This window comes from Amblyraja radiata, chromosome 24 (genome assembly GCF_010909765.2).
Source record: "Amblyraja radiata isolate CabotCenter1 chromosome 24, sAmbRad1.1.pri, whole genome shotgun sequence".
In the NCBI taxonomy this organism is placed as follows: Eukaryota; Metazoa; Chordata; class Chondrichthyes; order Rajiformes; family Rajidae; genus Amblyraja; species Amblyraja radiata.
The window spans coordinates 31,026,903-31,039,592 of record NC_045979.1 but is presented as its reverse complement, the minus strand read 5'-3'; the positions used below and the strand labels follow the sequence as shown (position 1 = coordinate 31,039,592).

The 12,690-nt window shown below is 50.4% G+C and overlaps 1 protein-coding gene across 1 annotated transcript in view; it reads right to left on the bottom strand.

Annotated features, from left to right (window-relative positions):
* The window catches only part of dstyk (dual serine/threonine and tyrosine protein kinase), a 57,678-nt gene extending 51,764 nt beyond the window's left edge, over window positions 1-5,914 (bottom strand). The window contains exons 1-2 of the mRNA XM_033042821.1: window positions 5,809-5,914; window positions 5,554-5,775 (exon numbers count right to left, since the gene is read on the bottom strand). Of these exons, the coding sequence (XP_032898712.1) occupies window positions 5,554-5,775; window positions 5,809-5,833 (247 nt within the window). The 5' untranslated portion in view covers window positions 5,834-5,914. The remainder of the gene's footprint in view (window positions 1-5,553; window positions 5,776-5,808) is intronic.
* Window positions 5,915-12,690: the final 6,776 nt, after the last annotated feature.

Sequence of the window (12,690 nt, the reverse complement as noted above, 5' to 3'; positions counted from 1 at the left end):
GATGGTAGAGAGTAGAAAAACGTGAAGTGTGTATATAAATATTAAAAAAAAGAAAAGAAAAAAGAAAAAGTGGAAAGTAGAAATAGAAGAGAAGGCCCCTTAAAAGAGAATTTTTCAAATCTATAATCGGAGATGTTATGTAGGCACATATTTGAGGGACATAGTTGTCCAAACTCGACAAACTCATGGAACTACTACTTATAGATCCTAATGATGCTGCACCTTTAATGTGCCAGCAAGGGTGCACTTCTGCCGCACATCACCATTTGGTGGCTATACTCTTCTCCCCAGTTCACCCAACACCAGTCCGAGACAATGTACTACTGGGCCCAGAAGCACACTGATTTGATCATTTTACCCACTACATTAGCCAAAAACAGCAAGTTCCTGAGTTCTCAAAGATTCTTTGCATTGCTGGCAGAAACCAATCTTTGCCTTAATTGTTAAAAAGTCCACTTTCAGCACTGGTTCCATTCTCACTCCCGATCCTAGGAACCCACCCAGAACCAAGCAAGATACGCATGACAAAAAAACAAACGGATTTCAGCAAAACTAGCCATCCCATTTTATGAAGTGACCAATTTGCATCTCTTAAAATGAATCACATAAAGAAATGAAATCAGAATAATGCAAGATGCTAAATACAAGTTGGGTTAATAAAACATAAAATAAATTCAACTAAAAGCATGCCAAATTTTGAGATATACTTGGCTTCGAAATCTCTCATAATGTTAGAATGCATTGGATATTATCTCAACACAAGGTTGGTTTATTTGTCTGAAGGGTCTCGACCCGAAACGTCGCCCACTCCTTCTCTCTAGAGATGCTGTCTCACCCGCCGAGTTACTCCAGCATTTTGTGTCTACCTTCGATTTAAACCAGCATCTGCAGTTCTTTCTTACATGCTTTATTTCACCACTCCAGTTCTCCAAGGTTAGCTTTTCCTAACAATTGTGCCAAACAATCTGCTTGTCAACAAACCCCCTGAACAAACTGTGTTCACCTATTGTCAGCCATGCTTTGTTCTGCTCATCCCTTTTTCCAGCTTTCTTCCCCATGTCTCCTGCAATCAGTATGGGGGTCACAACCCGAAGCATCACCTATCCATGTTCTCCGGGGATGCTGCGTAGTCCGTCCACTGAGTTACTGTAGCACATTACGGCTTTCAGCTTTTCCGAGTGCACTTTTGGCGCTGCGCTGCATTTTAACTAAGTATTCAACAACAAAAATATTGAAGCATGATTTGGCAAGACTTGGTGTGTCTAAGAATACACTAGCATTTAGCAATGTAAATGCTGTTCCGGAACCATCAACTTGACCCACCAATCTTAACCTCAGCTACTACCGTTCCTGGAAGACTTCTTGTCCAAATATCCTAGGCCGACAAGACTGAGCATGCACAATAATTGTTTAGTTGTCCTTTCACGAGTCGAATAACAAAAAAGCTTGATTATTAGCTACTTTTTAAAAAAATAAGAAAGCAAATGCAAAACAAACATGCAGTGCTGACAAAGCAGACAGATCTTCCAAGTGAAGAAAGAGCAACCTGCTGCTAAAGTCAGGGCGCATTCCCTGCTTCATTGGCGATAAATAGGCCAACAGTTTTTGCTTAAAGTGGCAAAAATAATAATTTGACACCGAATTTTATGCTTTGGCGAGTGGACGACTTAGCAATGTTACAAGACCACATTGAAAGATGAGGCTGGTGTCTTTATTTAAATGTGAAATTTCACTGTTCTCCGCGACATACGGGTGTTTACATGCCTGCACATCGTGGAGAGAATTCACGTAGATGAAAGCACAAAGTGATTAGACAGTTAGCAAGGTTTTGTGAAGGGAAATCATTTCTCGAAAGTTCTTCAGTGCTCATTGGAGATGGGACTGGCAAGGTAGACAAAAGTTAGCAAGTTCTAAGAGCAGAATTAGGCCATTCGGCCCAACAAGCCTACTCCGCCATCCCATCATGGCTGATCTATCGTTCCCTCTCAACCCCGATTATCCTGCGTTCTCCCCATAACCCCCGACCCCCTGATTGATCAAAAATCTGTCAAACTTCACCTTAAAAATATCCAATTGACTTGGCCTCGACAGCCGTCTGTGGCAATGAATTCCAGATTCACCACCCTCTGACTAAAGAAATTCCTCCTCATCTCCTTTCTAAAGGTACGTCCTTTTATTCTGAGGCTGTGGTCTCTGGTCCTGGACTCATCCTCTAGCAGAAACATCCTCTCCACATTCACTCTACCCAGGCCTTTCACTATTCGGCATGATTCAATGAAGTCCCCCCCTCCCGATATGGTAATATTTCAATGGCAGCCTCTATTGCCACAGTTCGACTGACTCATTTGAAATATAGAAGGTATCCGACTCACTTATTCCTGATTTACAGAGGTCAAATCTTTCCTAACACTCTGTGCAATTATTTATCAATTTTCAAGACTAGCCATTGAATTGCTTATCATTTACTATCAGAACAAGCTCATTAATATTTAACTTCCAGCAGTTGCAATCATTCCTGTCCAATACTTTCAGATATCTTTGTCCAAATGCAAAAGATATGACTACCATCCCCAATGACAAACTGCCAGCACCATCAAATGTATGTAAAAGGCATTGGACCCAACACTGGAGAATTTAACTTTAGAGATAGAGCGCAGAAACCGGCCCATCAGCCCAGAGTCCACGCAGACTAGCGATCCCCATACACGAGCACTCTCCTATACTCTAAGGACAACTTACTGTTTTTACCAAAACCAATTGACCTACAAATTAGAGTTGCAGGAGGAAACAGGAGCACCCAGAGAAAAACCTATGAGGTCAAGGGGAAAACGTATAAACTCTGTACAGACAGCAGCCACAAACAGGATTGAACCCGGGTCTCTTGCTCTGTAAGGCAGGAACTCCACCGCTGTGCTACCCTGAAGTGTAGAATGGACTGGTTTTGAAGAAAGCAAATGGTAAATCACTGACAAGAGAGATGAGGACGACCATGGAGGCAGCCTGAAGATCGCCTGAAGGGTCCCAACACAAATTGTTATCTGTCCATTTCCTTCCACAGTTCCTCCAGCACTTTAGGAATTGCTGGCTAGTGGTTTCCCTACACTACTTGTGCAACAGAAACAAACTACACATATACTGGGAGACTTTACATTCGGAGTACTTGAGCTTTTTGTGTCTATCTTCGGTTTAAACCAGCATCTGCAGTTCCTTCTTACACAGTGTGATGCACCGTCCTCTAACCAATCTCAACACTTTTTGTAGTAAACAAATGCATAATTCTCTGTTGCCCGAGCATGTCTCTTAAACCCCACATCATGGTTAACTAATACTAGCCTACCTTTGCAAAAGCCTCTACCTGATGTCATGCAAACAAGGTCTAGAAGTTAATTTTTTTTTAATAAATTAAAATAAAAAACAGATTTAATAGACTCGTGCAAAACAAGACCCAGCTTCTTACATAAGATTTTATGCAGTATTTTTAACTATTTCCTCCTTGTCAAAGCTAAATGAAATGTACAGTGTTTACTAAGCAAGAATCTATCTATTGCTGTCTTAAATATATCCACTGACTTGGACTCCATAGCCTTCAGTGGCAAAGAATTCCACAGATTCACCACCATCTGACAAAGAAATTGCTCCTCATCTCCTTCCTAAAAGAACGCCCTTTAATTCTGAGGCTATGACCTCTGGTCCTAGACTCTTCCGCTCATGGAAACATCCTCTCCATAGTCACTATATCCAAATCTTTCATTATTCTGTACATTTCAATGAGGACCCCGCTCATTTTTCTAAACTCCAGTGAGTACAGGCCCAGCACTGTCAAACCTGGGCATATCTCGGACAGTGACTCGAATTCATGCCCACCTTTATCTGCAAAAGTCAAAGCCAGGTGAGGCAGGCTGTGGTACCCAAAGGAGAGATAGCTGGTGGTGGTGATGCCAGGGTGAAGCCCCAACACTGAGGACCTTAATACCTCTCACCCCTTCACCTCATCCCACTACACCCTCCACCCAACATCCCCCTTCCATCCCACCCATCCTCCCCCACACTTACACACACCAAGCCCCACATCCCACACACGCTCAACTCAACCATCTACTCCCATTCAACCACCTATCCCCATATCCCCCAGCCAGAGTTCCCAACTCTCACTACCACTCATTCAACCAACCACCCCATCCCACCCCGCCTAACACACTCCTCATCCCAAGCCCCACATCCAATCCAACCCCACCAGCTTCCACGCCCACAACCTCAACCAACCTTCCCCAGTCCACCGCCGACCCACATCCCACCTCCACAACTCAGCCCACCATCGACCCCCACATCCCATATCCTCACAACCATATACTCTAACCACCCCCCAAATCTCCTCTCATCACACAGCGAGACGTACCACCCAACCCCACCAACTTCCACCCCAACATACCCATCGGATACCACCCCTACAACCAACCCCTACTCCCCAACCCAAGTCCCACTGCCTGCCATCTCCAAACTACATGCCTCATCTCCCCTCCCCACATCCTACCCACTCCAATGGTCTACAACCTCCTCCCTCACCTCAATCCCCAATTTCCCCAACCCACCCTGCCACCTCAGTCCACCCACCTCACCACCATCACCCCACCTCATTTCTTTCTCCCCACCCACCCACACCCCACCTCTCCCCACCCACACCCCACCTCTCCCCACCCACCCCCACCCCCCCTCTCCCCCCTCTTTCCCCACACCACCCACCCCACCTCTCCCCACACCACCCCACCCCCCCCTCTCTCCCCACACAACCCACCCCCCCTCTCTCCCCCCACCACCCACCCCCTCTCCCCCCACCAACCACCCACCCCCCTCTCCCCACACCACCCCCCCCCCCTCTCCCCACACCACCCACCCCCTCTCCCCACACCACACCACCCCCCCTCTCCCCCCACCCCCCCCCCCCCCCCCCCCCCCCCCCCCCCCCCCCCCCACCCCCCTCCCCCCCCCCCCCCCCCACCCCCCCCCCCCCCCCCACCCCCCCCCCCCCCCCCCCCCCCCCCCCCCCCCCGCCCCCCCCCCCCCCCACCCCCCCCCCCCCCCCCCCCCCCCCCCCCCCCCCCCCCCCCCCCCCCCCACCCCCCCCCCCCCCCCCCCCCCCCCCCCCCCCCCCCCCCCCCCCCCCCCCCCCCCCCCCCCCCCCCCCCCCCCCCCCCCCCCCCCCCCCCCCCCCCCCCCCCCCCCCCCCCCCCCCCCCCACTCTCCACCCCCCCCCCTCCCCCCGGCCCCCCCCCCCCTCACCTCAGCTCTCCCCGCCCCCCCCTCCCCTCCCCAACCCTCTCCCCCCCCCCCCCCCCACCCCCTCTCCTCAGCCCCCCCCCCCCACCCCCGCCCCCTCCCCTCGGCACCCCCCCCCCTCCCCCCCACCCCCTCTCTCCCCCAGCCCACCGCCACCCCCCCTCTCTCCCCCACCCTCCCCCCCCCGCCCCCTCTTCGTCCCCCACCCCCTACATCCCACCCCCCCCTCTCCCCACACCGTCCACCCCCCCCCCCCCCCCCCCCCCCCCGGCCCCTCACCTTCCAGCAAGCTGATGCCGATGTCGGCGGCCTCCTCGGCGGGCCCGCTGTCCTGTCCAGCCGGCTCGGCACACGGCGGCCCCGGGCTGAAGCAGTGCGGCTGCCGCAGCTCCTTGAAGTATTTCTTGGTCTCCCGCAGGTTCTGCCGGAGATGCGAGGAGTGTTTGCTGCAGCTGCCCAGCGTGCGGAGCAACTCCCGGGCCGAGGGAGTCAGGCAGCGCCCTCCTCCTCCGCCGCCGCCGCCGCCGCCGCCGCCGCCGCCACCCACCGCCGCATCCATCGGGCCGCGCTGGGCTTGGCTGGGGCTGGGCCCGGCCGCAGCGACTCTCGCCTCCGCCCGGCGCCGCCCCTCCGCCTCCCTCGCCCGGGCGACACCCGCCCCCCGCCGCCCCCTGGGTAACGCAGCCCGCCGCCTCATGGGTAATGTAGTCCCGATCCGCGCAGCCTCCCCTCTAATATAACGCGGCACGGCCTGCTGGGAAATGTAGGCTGCGCCAGGCCTCCTGGGTAATGTAGTCCAACACCGCCACATGACCCGCTGGGAAATGTAGGAGGAATTATGCCCCCTGGGCAATGTAGTCCACACCAAAGATACCAGAGGAGCTCCTCTACTATCTTTGGTCCACACGCTCCTCCTTCGAAAGTGTCGGTAGGACCTGCAGATGCTGGCATTGCTCCCTCAGTGCAATAATATTGCCAAGAATCAAGAGTGTTTTATTGTCAAATGTCAAATGTCCCAAAACTGAACAAATGTAATTCTTACTTGCAGCAGGACAACAGTTAGATATATTGCTTTATCCCTGTCTTTACAATATAACTATATATATACACAAAATAACAACATATAGATATATATACACACACACACACACACACATATATATATTGCTAAGTGCTTTGAGCGGCTGATCTTGGCTCACCTCAAAGCCAGCCTCCCCCCCACACTGGACCCCCATCAGTTTGCCTACCGGGCCAACAGGTCTACAGAGGACGCCATATCGGCGGCCCTACACTCTGCCCTGACCCACCTGGACAACAACAACTCCTACATCAGGTTGCTGTTCATTGATTTCAGCTCCGCTTTCAACACTGTCATCCCCGCCAGCTTGATCACCAAACTCAGCGGGCTTGGCATCTCCACCTCCCTCTGCAACTGGACACTGGATTTCCTCACCAACAGACCACAGTCTGTTAGGGTCAACAACCTCACCTCCACCACTATAACACTGAACACCGGCCTGCCACAGGGCTGTGTGCTCAGCCCTCTCCTCTACTCCCTCTTCACCCACGACTGCATCCCTAAGTACGGATCCAACGCCATCATTAAGTTTGCTGACGACACCACGGTGGTAGGACTGATCAGTGACAACGATGAGTCAGCCTACCGAGAGGAGGTCCAGCACCTGACAACCTGGTGTGCCAATAATAACCTCGTCCTCAACTCCAAGAAGACGAAGGAACTTATTGTCGACTTCAGGAAGGTCAGAGGGGGCAGACATACCCCCCATCCACATAAACGGGACTGAGGTGGAGCGTGTCTCCAGCTACAAATTCCTCGGGGTACACATCTCGGAGGATTTGTCCTGGTCCCTCAACACCTCAAGCTGATCAAAAAGGCACAGCAGCGCCTTTACTTCCTGAGGAGGCTCAAGAAAGCCCACCTGTCCCCCCAGATCCTGACCAACTTCTACAGGTGTACCATCGAGAGCATCCTGACCGCCTGCTTCACGGTATGGTACAGCAGCTGCACTGTTGCGGACAGGAAGGCACTACAACGGGTGGTGAAAACCGCGCAGCACATCATCGGCGCCCCGCTCCCTGCCATGGATGCCCTCTACCAAAAACGGTGTCTGAAACGAGCTGGGAAGATCATTAAAGACCCCTCCCACCCCAACCATGGACTGTTTGCCCTCCTCCCATCAGGGAGGCGGTACAGGAGCCTCAGGTCTCGTACCAGTAGGATGAGGAACAGCTTCTACAATCATACGGTCGCATTGCTGAACTCGGAGTCCCGCCGATAGATTCCTCCGGTCCCTCCGTCCCCATTGTTTAATTATTCTGCATTTTTTATTGTTCTGTATCCTCTTTTTTTTAAATTTCTATATTGCACTACTACGGACTGACGCAAAACTGCATTTCGTTGTACCCATACTCAGTATTTGTGCAATGACATTAAAGTTGAATTGAATTGAATTGAATTGAATTGAATATATATGTGTGTACACATATACACACACATATATAGTTTTATATACGTAACTATTTAATAACATATACAGTTATAACATATAGTTATATATATACTTTACAATATGGTGTCATGGGTGTATAGTTATATATGTGTATATGTGTATGTATATATATATATATATATATATATATACACACATATATAACTATACAACCCATGACACCATATTGTAAAGTTTTTTTAATGTGTATATGTAGATGTATGTGTATATACAGTATGTGTGTATATATATATCTTCTATTACTAAAAGTCTGTTCTTGACCGGTTTTGGCTTTCTGTGCTGCGGTTTCCGAGAGTACGCCGCCACCTACGGCCGTCATTTTTGGCCACCTCACTCAGAGCCCCCCTCCGCCGCATGTGTGCCGAGGATTTTTCCAGTTGGTGAAAAATGACAGAGATATTAATGATTTTACAAAATTCCCCATTCTCTCTGCTGCCCCCGATGGACTATAAAACCAGGAAGTGGTGTGCCTCAATCAGTCTCTGCAAGTGGTGTGCCTCAATCAGAGCTCTGAATGACATTGACAAATGTCTACAGCACTGTGAGTACCCTTAATTTGGTTTGAAAATGAAAATATGGTTAGAGGTAAAAAAGCACTGCCTGCAAATGGTTGTTTGGGTTTGGGTTGAAGTAAAAAGGCACTCCCTCTCCCCCCCCCCCCTCCCTCTCCTCCCCCCCCCCCCCCCCCCCCCCCTCCCTCTCCTCTCCCCCCCCCCCCTCCCTCTCCTCTCCCCCCCTCCCTCTCCTCTCCCCCCCTCCCTCTCCTCTCCCCCCCCCCTCCCTCTCCTCTCCTCTCCTCTCCTCTCCTCTCCTCTCCTCTCCTCTCTCCCCCCCCCTCCTCCCCCACTCTCCTCTCCCCCCCTCCTCTCTCCTCTCCCCCCCTCCTCTCTCCTCTCCCCCCTCTCCTCTCCCCCTCTCCTCTCCCCCCCTCCTCCTCTCCCCCCTCTCCTCTTCCCCCCCTCTCCTCTCCCCCCTCTCCTCTTCCCCCCCTCTCCTCTCCCCCCCTCTCCTCCCCCCCCTCTCCTCCCCCCCTCTCTTCTCCCCCCCCCTCTTCTCCCCCCCCCTCTCCTCCCCCCCCTCTCCTCTCCCCCCTCTCCTCTCTCTCCACCCCCTCTCCTCTCCCCCCCCTCTCCTCTCCCTCCACTCCCCGCTCCTCTCCTCCCCCCCTCTCCTCTCCTCCCCCCTCTCTCCTCATCCCCCCTCCTCTCCTCTCCCCCCTCCCTCCTCTCCCCCCCTCTGCTCTCCCCCCCCTCAGCCTCTCCCCCCCCCTCCTCTCCCCCCTCCTCTCCTCTCCCCCTCCTCCCTCTCCTCTCCCCCTCCTCTCCCCCCCCTCCTCTCCCCCCCTCCTCTCCCCCCCCTCCTCTCCCCCCCTCCCCTCTCCTTCCCCTCGTCCTCTCCCCCCTCCTCTCCCCCTCATCTCCCCCCCTCCTCTCCTCTCCCCCCTCTCCTCTCCCCCCTCCTCTCCTCTCCCCTCCTCTCCTCTCGCCCCTCCTCTCCTCTCCCCCCTCTCCTCTCCCCCCCCTCTTCTCCCCCCCTCTTCTCCCCCCCCCCTCCTCCCCCCCCCTCCTCCCCCCCCTCCTCACCCCCCCCTCCTCTCCTCTCCCCCCCCTCCTTTCCTCTCCCCCCTCCTCTCCTCCCCCCCTCTCTCCTCTCCTCACCCTCTCTCCTCTCCCCCCCTCTCTCCTCATCCCCCCCTCTCTCCTCTCCCCCCCTCTCTCCTCTCCCCCCCCCCCCCTCTCCTCTCCCCCCCTCTCTCCTCTCCCCCCCCTCCTTCTGCGGTTCCTTCCTACACATTTTGTCTGCTCCACTCCGAAATCTCCTCAAGATATGCCTACTTTGAAGAAGTTCTCCTCCTCTCTCCGACGAGAGTTCTGCAACATTCTCTCTCGCTGCACCCCTTCTGTGATCCCTCCTGCTCTCTGGGTTTACTACCACGCTTGATCCCACTCGAGTCTGTAGAAGGGTCTTGACCAGAAACGTCACCTATTCCTTTTCTCCAGAGATGCTGCCTGACCCGCTGAGTTACTCCATCTTCTTGTGTCTACCTTCAGTCTATTCTTTCTGCAGTCTATTCTTTCATGATCATTGGGGGTCACCTTGAACTACCTGTGTGGGAAAGAACTGCAGATGCTGGTTTGAATCGATGGTAGACACAAAATGCTGGAGTAACTCAGCGGGACAGGCAGCATCTCTGGAGAAAAGGGCTGTCCCGCTGAGTTACTCCAGCATTTTGTGTCTACCTTTACCTACCTTCCAGATCTCAGACTTGAACAACATCTCAATGAAGCTCAACGTAAGATTCAAAGATCGAGACCTTATCTTTCTCCTATGCACCCTACAATCCCCTCACCTGAACAATGAAAGTTTGAATAAACTTTCAGGTGAAAGGTCATTGATCTAAAAAGTTGTTTATTTTTACTTATCATGCTGGATTTGCGGAGTATTCCCAGCAAATTTTATTTTTATTTAATGCGTTGCTTCTGTGTTTGTTAGATATTAGCAGCATTTACAGGATTTGCATGCGTCCAGCTATTTCTAAAGAGATAAACATTCTTTTCTTGCATACTGTCAAGGATGATCTTTCAAAATACTGGAAAAATATTGTGTGGGTCTGCTGATAACAATGAAGTTACTGTATGTTCTAGTCTGACGCAAAGGAACCACAGTAGTGAATTGAATTATTCCCATTGATTTTCTTTTTTAAGTTTTAATGTTTTAATTACATTTTTAGATGTTTTCATATTTTGGGTACTTAATTCTTCAATCTTGAAAATGATGAGGAGTTTTGGTGCAAAGCATAATGAGGAAGTGTGTCTGGAGGCAGCAGGACTGGTAGTCAGAGGGCAATATTTTAGAATATTGAAGTAAGAATGCAAGGGGAGAGATCAGGACATTTTTCACTGAATGATTTATGATCCAGAAAGCACAGTCTGGCTGGTTAAAAAAAAATAATCTGACTCAGTGAAAGTTTGAAAGGTAAAGGGTGAAAATTTGAAAAGAGAAAATTTTGAAAGCCTTTCAGAAAAGGCCAGTGGGAAATGGGACTACTTTGGTTTAAAGCATTTCCATGGCACATGGTTGGGTTACCAGATTCACAAATCCAAAGGCTGGACTAGCAATTCAGTAAATGGAGTTCAAACCTAACTGAAGTGATATTGAAAATTACATTTAATTAAGGAAATTAACAGATTCTGGAATTTTAAAAAGAAATGACTTCTGCAATGCTGACAAATACTCCTGGGGAAAAAATCTGTTTATTTTTAGAGATACAGCATGGAAACAGGCCCTTCAGCCCACTGAGTCAGCACTGGCCAGCGATCCCCATTCACTAGTTCTATTGGATGGACGAGGGACAATTTACAGAAGCCTGAAAGCCTTTGGAACCTGGGAGGAAACCGGAGCAACCAGAGAAAAGCCACGTGGTCACACGAAGAACATACAAACTCCGTACAGACAGCACCCGTAGTCACAATCAAATCCGTGCACTGTCGCTGTGAGGCAGCAACTCTACTGCTGCACCACTGTGCCACCCTAATGTCCTGATGTATTTTCAGAAGGGGATTCTACTGACTCAACGCCGAGTGGCCAATATGTAACTTCAATTCTATAGAGTGGCACAACTGGTAGAACTGTTGCCTCAATGTCAGCGACCCAAGTTCGATCCTGACCTCAGGTATTATATGTGTGGAATTTACACATTTATTTGCTCCGGTTTATCCCACACCACAAAGACGTGTGTTTTTGCAGGATAATTGGCCTGTGTATATTGCCCCTAATTTTGAAGGGAGTGGATGCATGTGGGATAGCATAAAACTAGTGTGAATCTTATGATCAATGGTCAGCATGCACTTGGAGGGTTGAAGAGCCTGTTTCCAGGTGTATTTGAAAACTAATTTACAGTCATGTGGTCAACTCTTATATGTGTTACATAATGGTCTCGGTTATCCACCAAATGAAGGGCAAGCGAGGATGTGGGAACAAATGCTATTCTTGACAATTATTATGGAAAACAAACAATTGCCCTAACACAACGATCTGAATTCCCTCCATCCATGCAAAAGGACTTTAAAGTTGTGACACAAGGAACTGCAGATGCTGGTTTACAAAAAGACACAAACTGCTGGAGTAACTCAGCGGATCATTCAGCATGTGTAGGAAAGAACTGCAGATGTTAGTTTAAATCGAAGATGGACACAAAATACTGGAGTAACTCAGCAGGACAGGCAGCATCTCTGGAGAGAAAGAATGGGTGATGTTGCGGGTCCAGACCCTTCTTCAGACTCAATTCAGTCTGAAGAAGGGTCTCAACCGGAAACATCACCCATTCTTTCTCTCCATAGATGCTGCCTCTGCCGCTGAGTTACTCCAGCATTTTGGATCATTCAGCATCACTGGAGAACATGAATTGATGATGTTTTGGGTTGGGACCTTTCTTCAGACTGATTGGGGTGGTGGAAAGAGAAAGCTGGAAGACAGGTGCGAGCAGGACAAAGTCTGACAAGTGATAGGTGGATACAGGTGAGAGGGGTGTTGACAAGCAGATGTGAGAAGAGTTGCAAAATATGAAGCTTATCTGGGATTTAAAGTTTGCAGGGAAGAATTGATGGAACCACGAATGACTGAGCACTTGTGATAATCCCAGAGCCCCTGACAATAAATGTAATTTAACATCCATTTATCAAGGAACAATAGTTCTGAAAATGGCATTTCAGCTCCCTCACAGTTGAGGAAAGCAAATAAATTAATCTTGGGACTGAGTGAATGGGAGCTCCGTGGATTTTGTTTCAAAGTATAATTACAAGGGATGAGAGATTGAAACAAATGAATTATCGAACACGTTCATTTTTTTGCTGAGTTCTTAAAAACTGAACAAATCCAATTAATA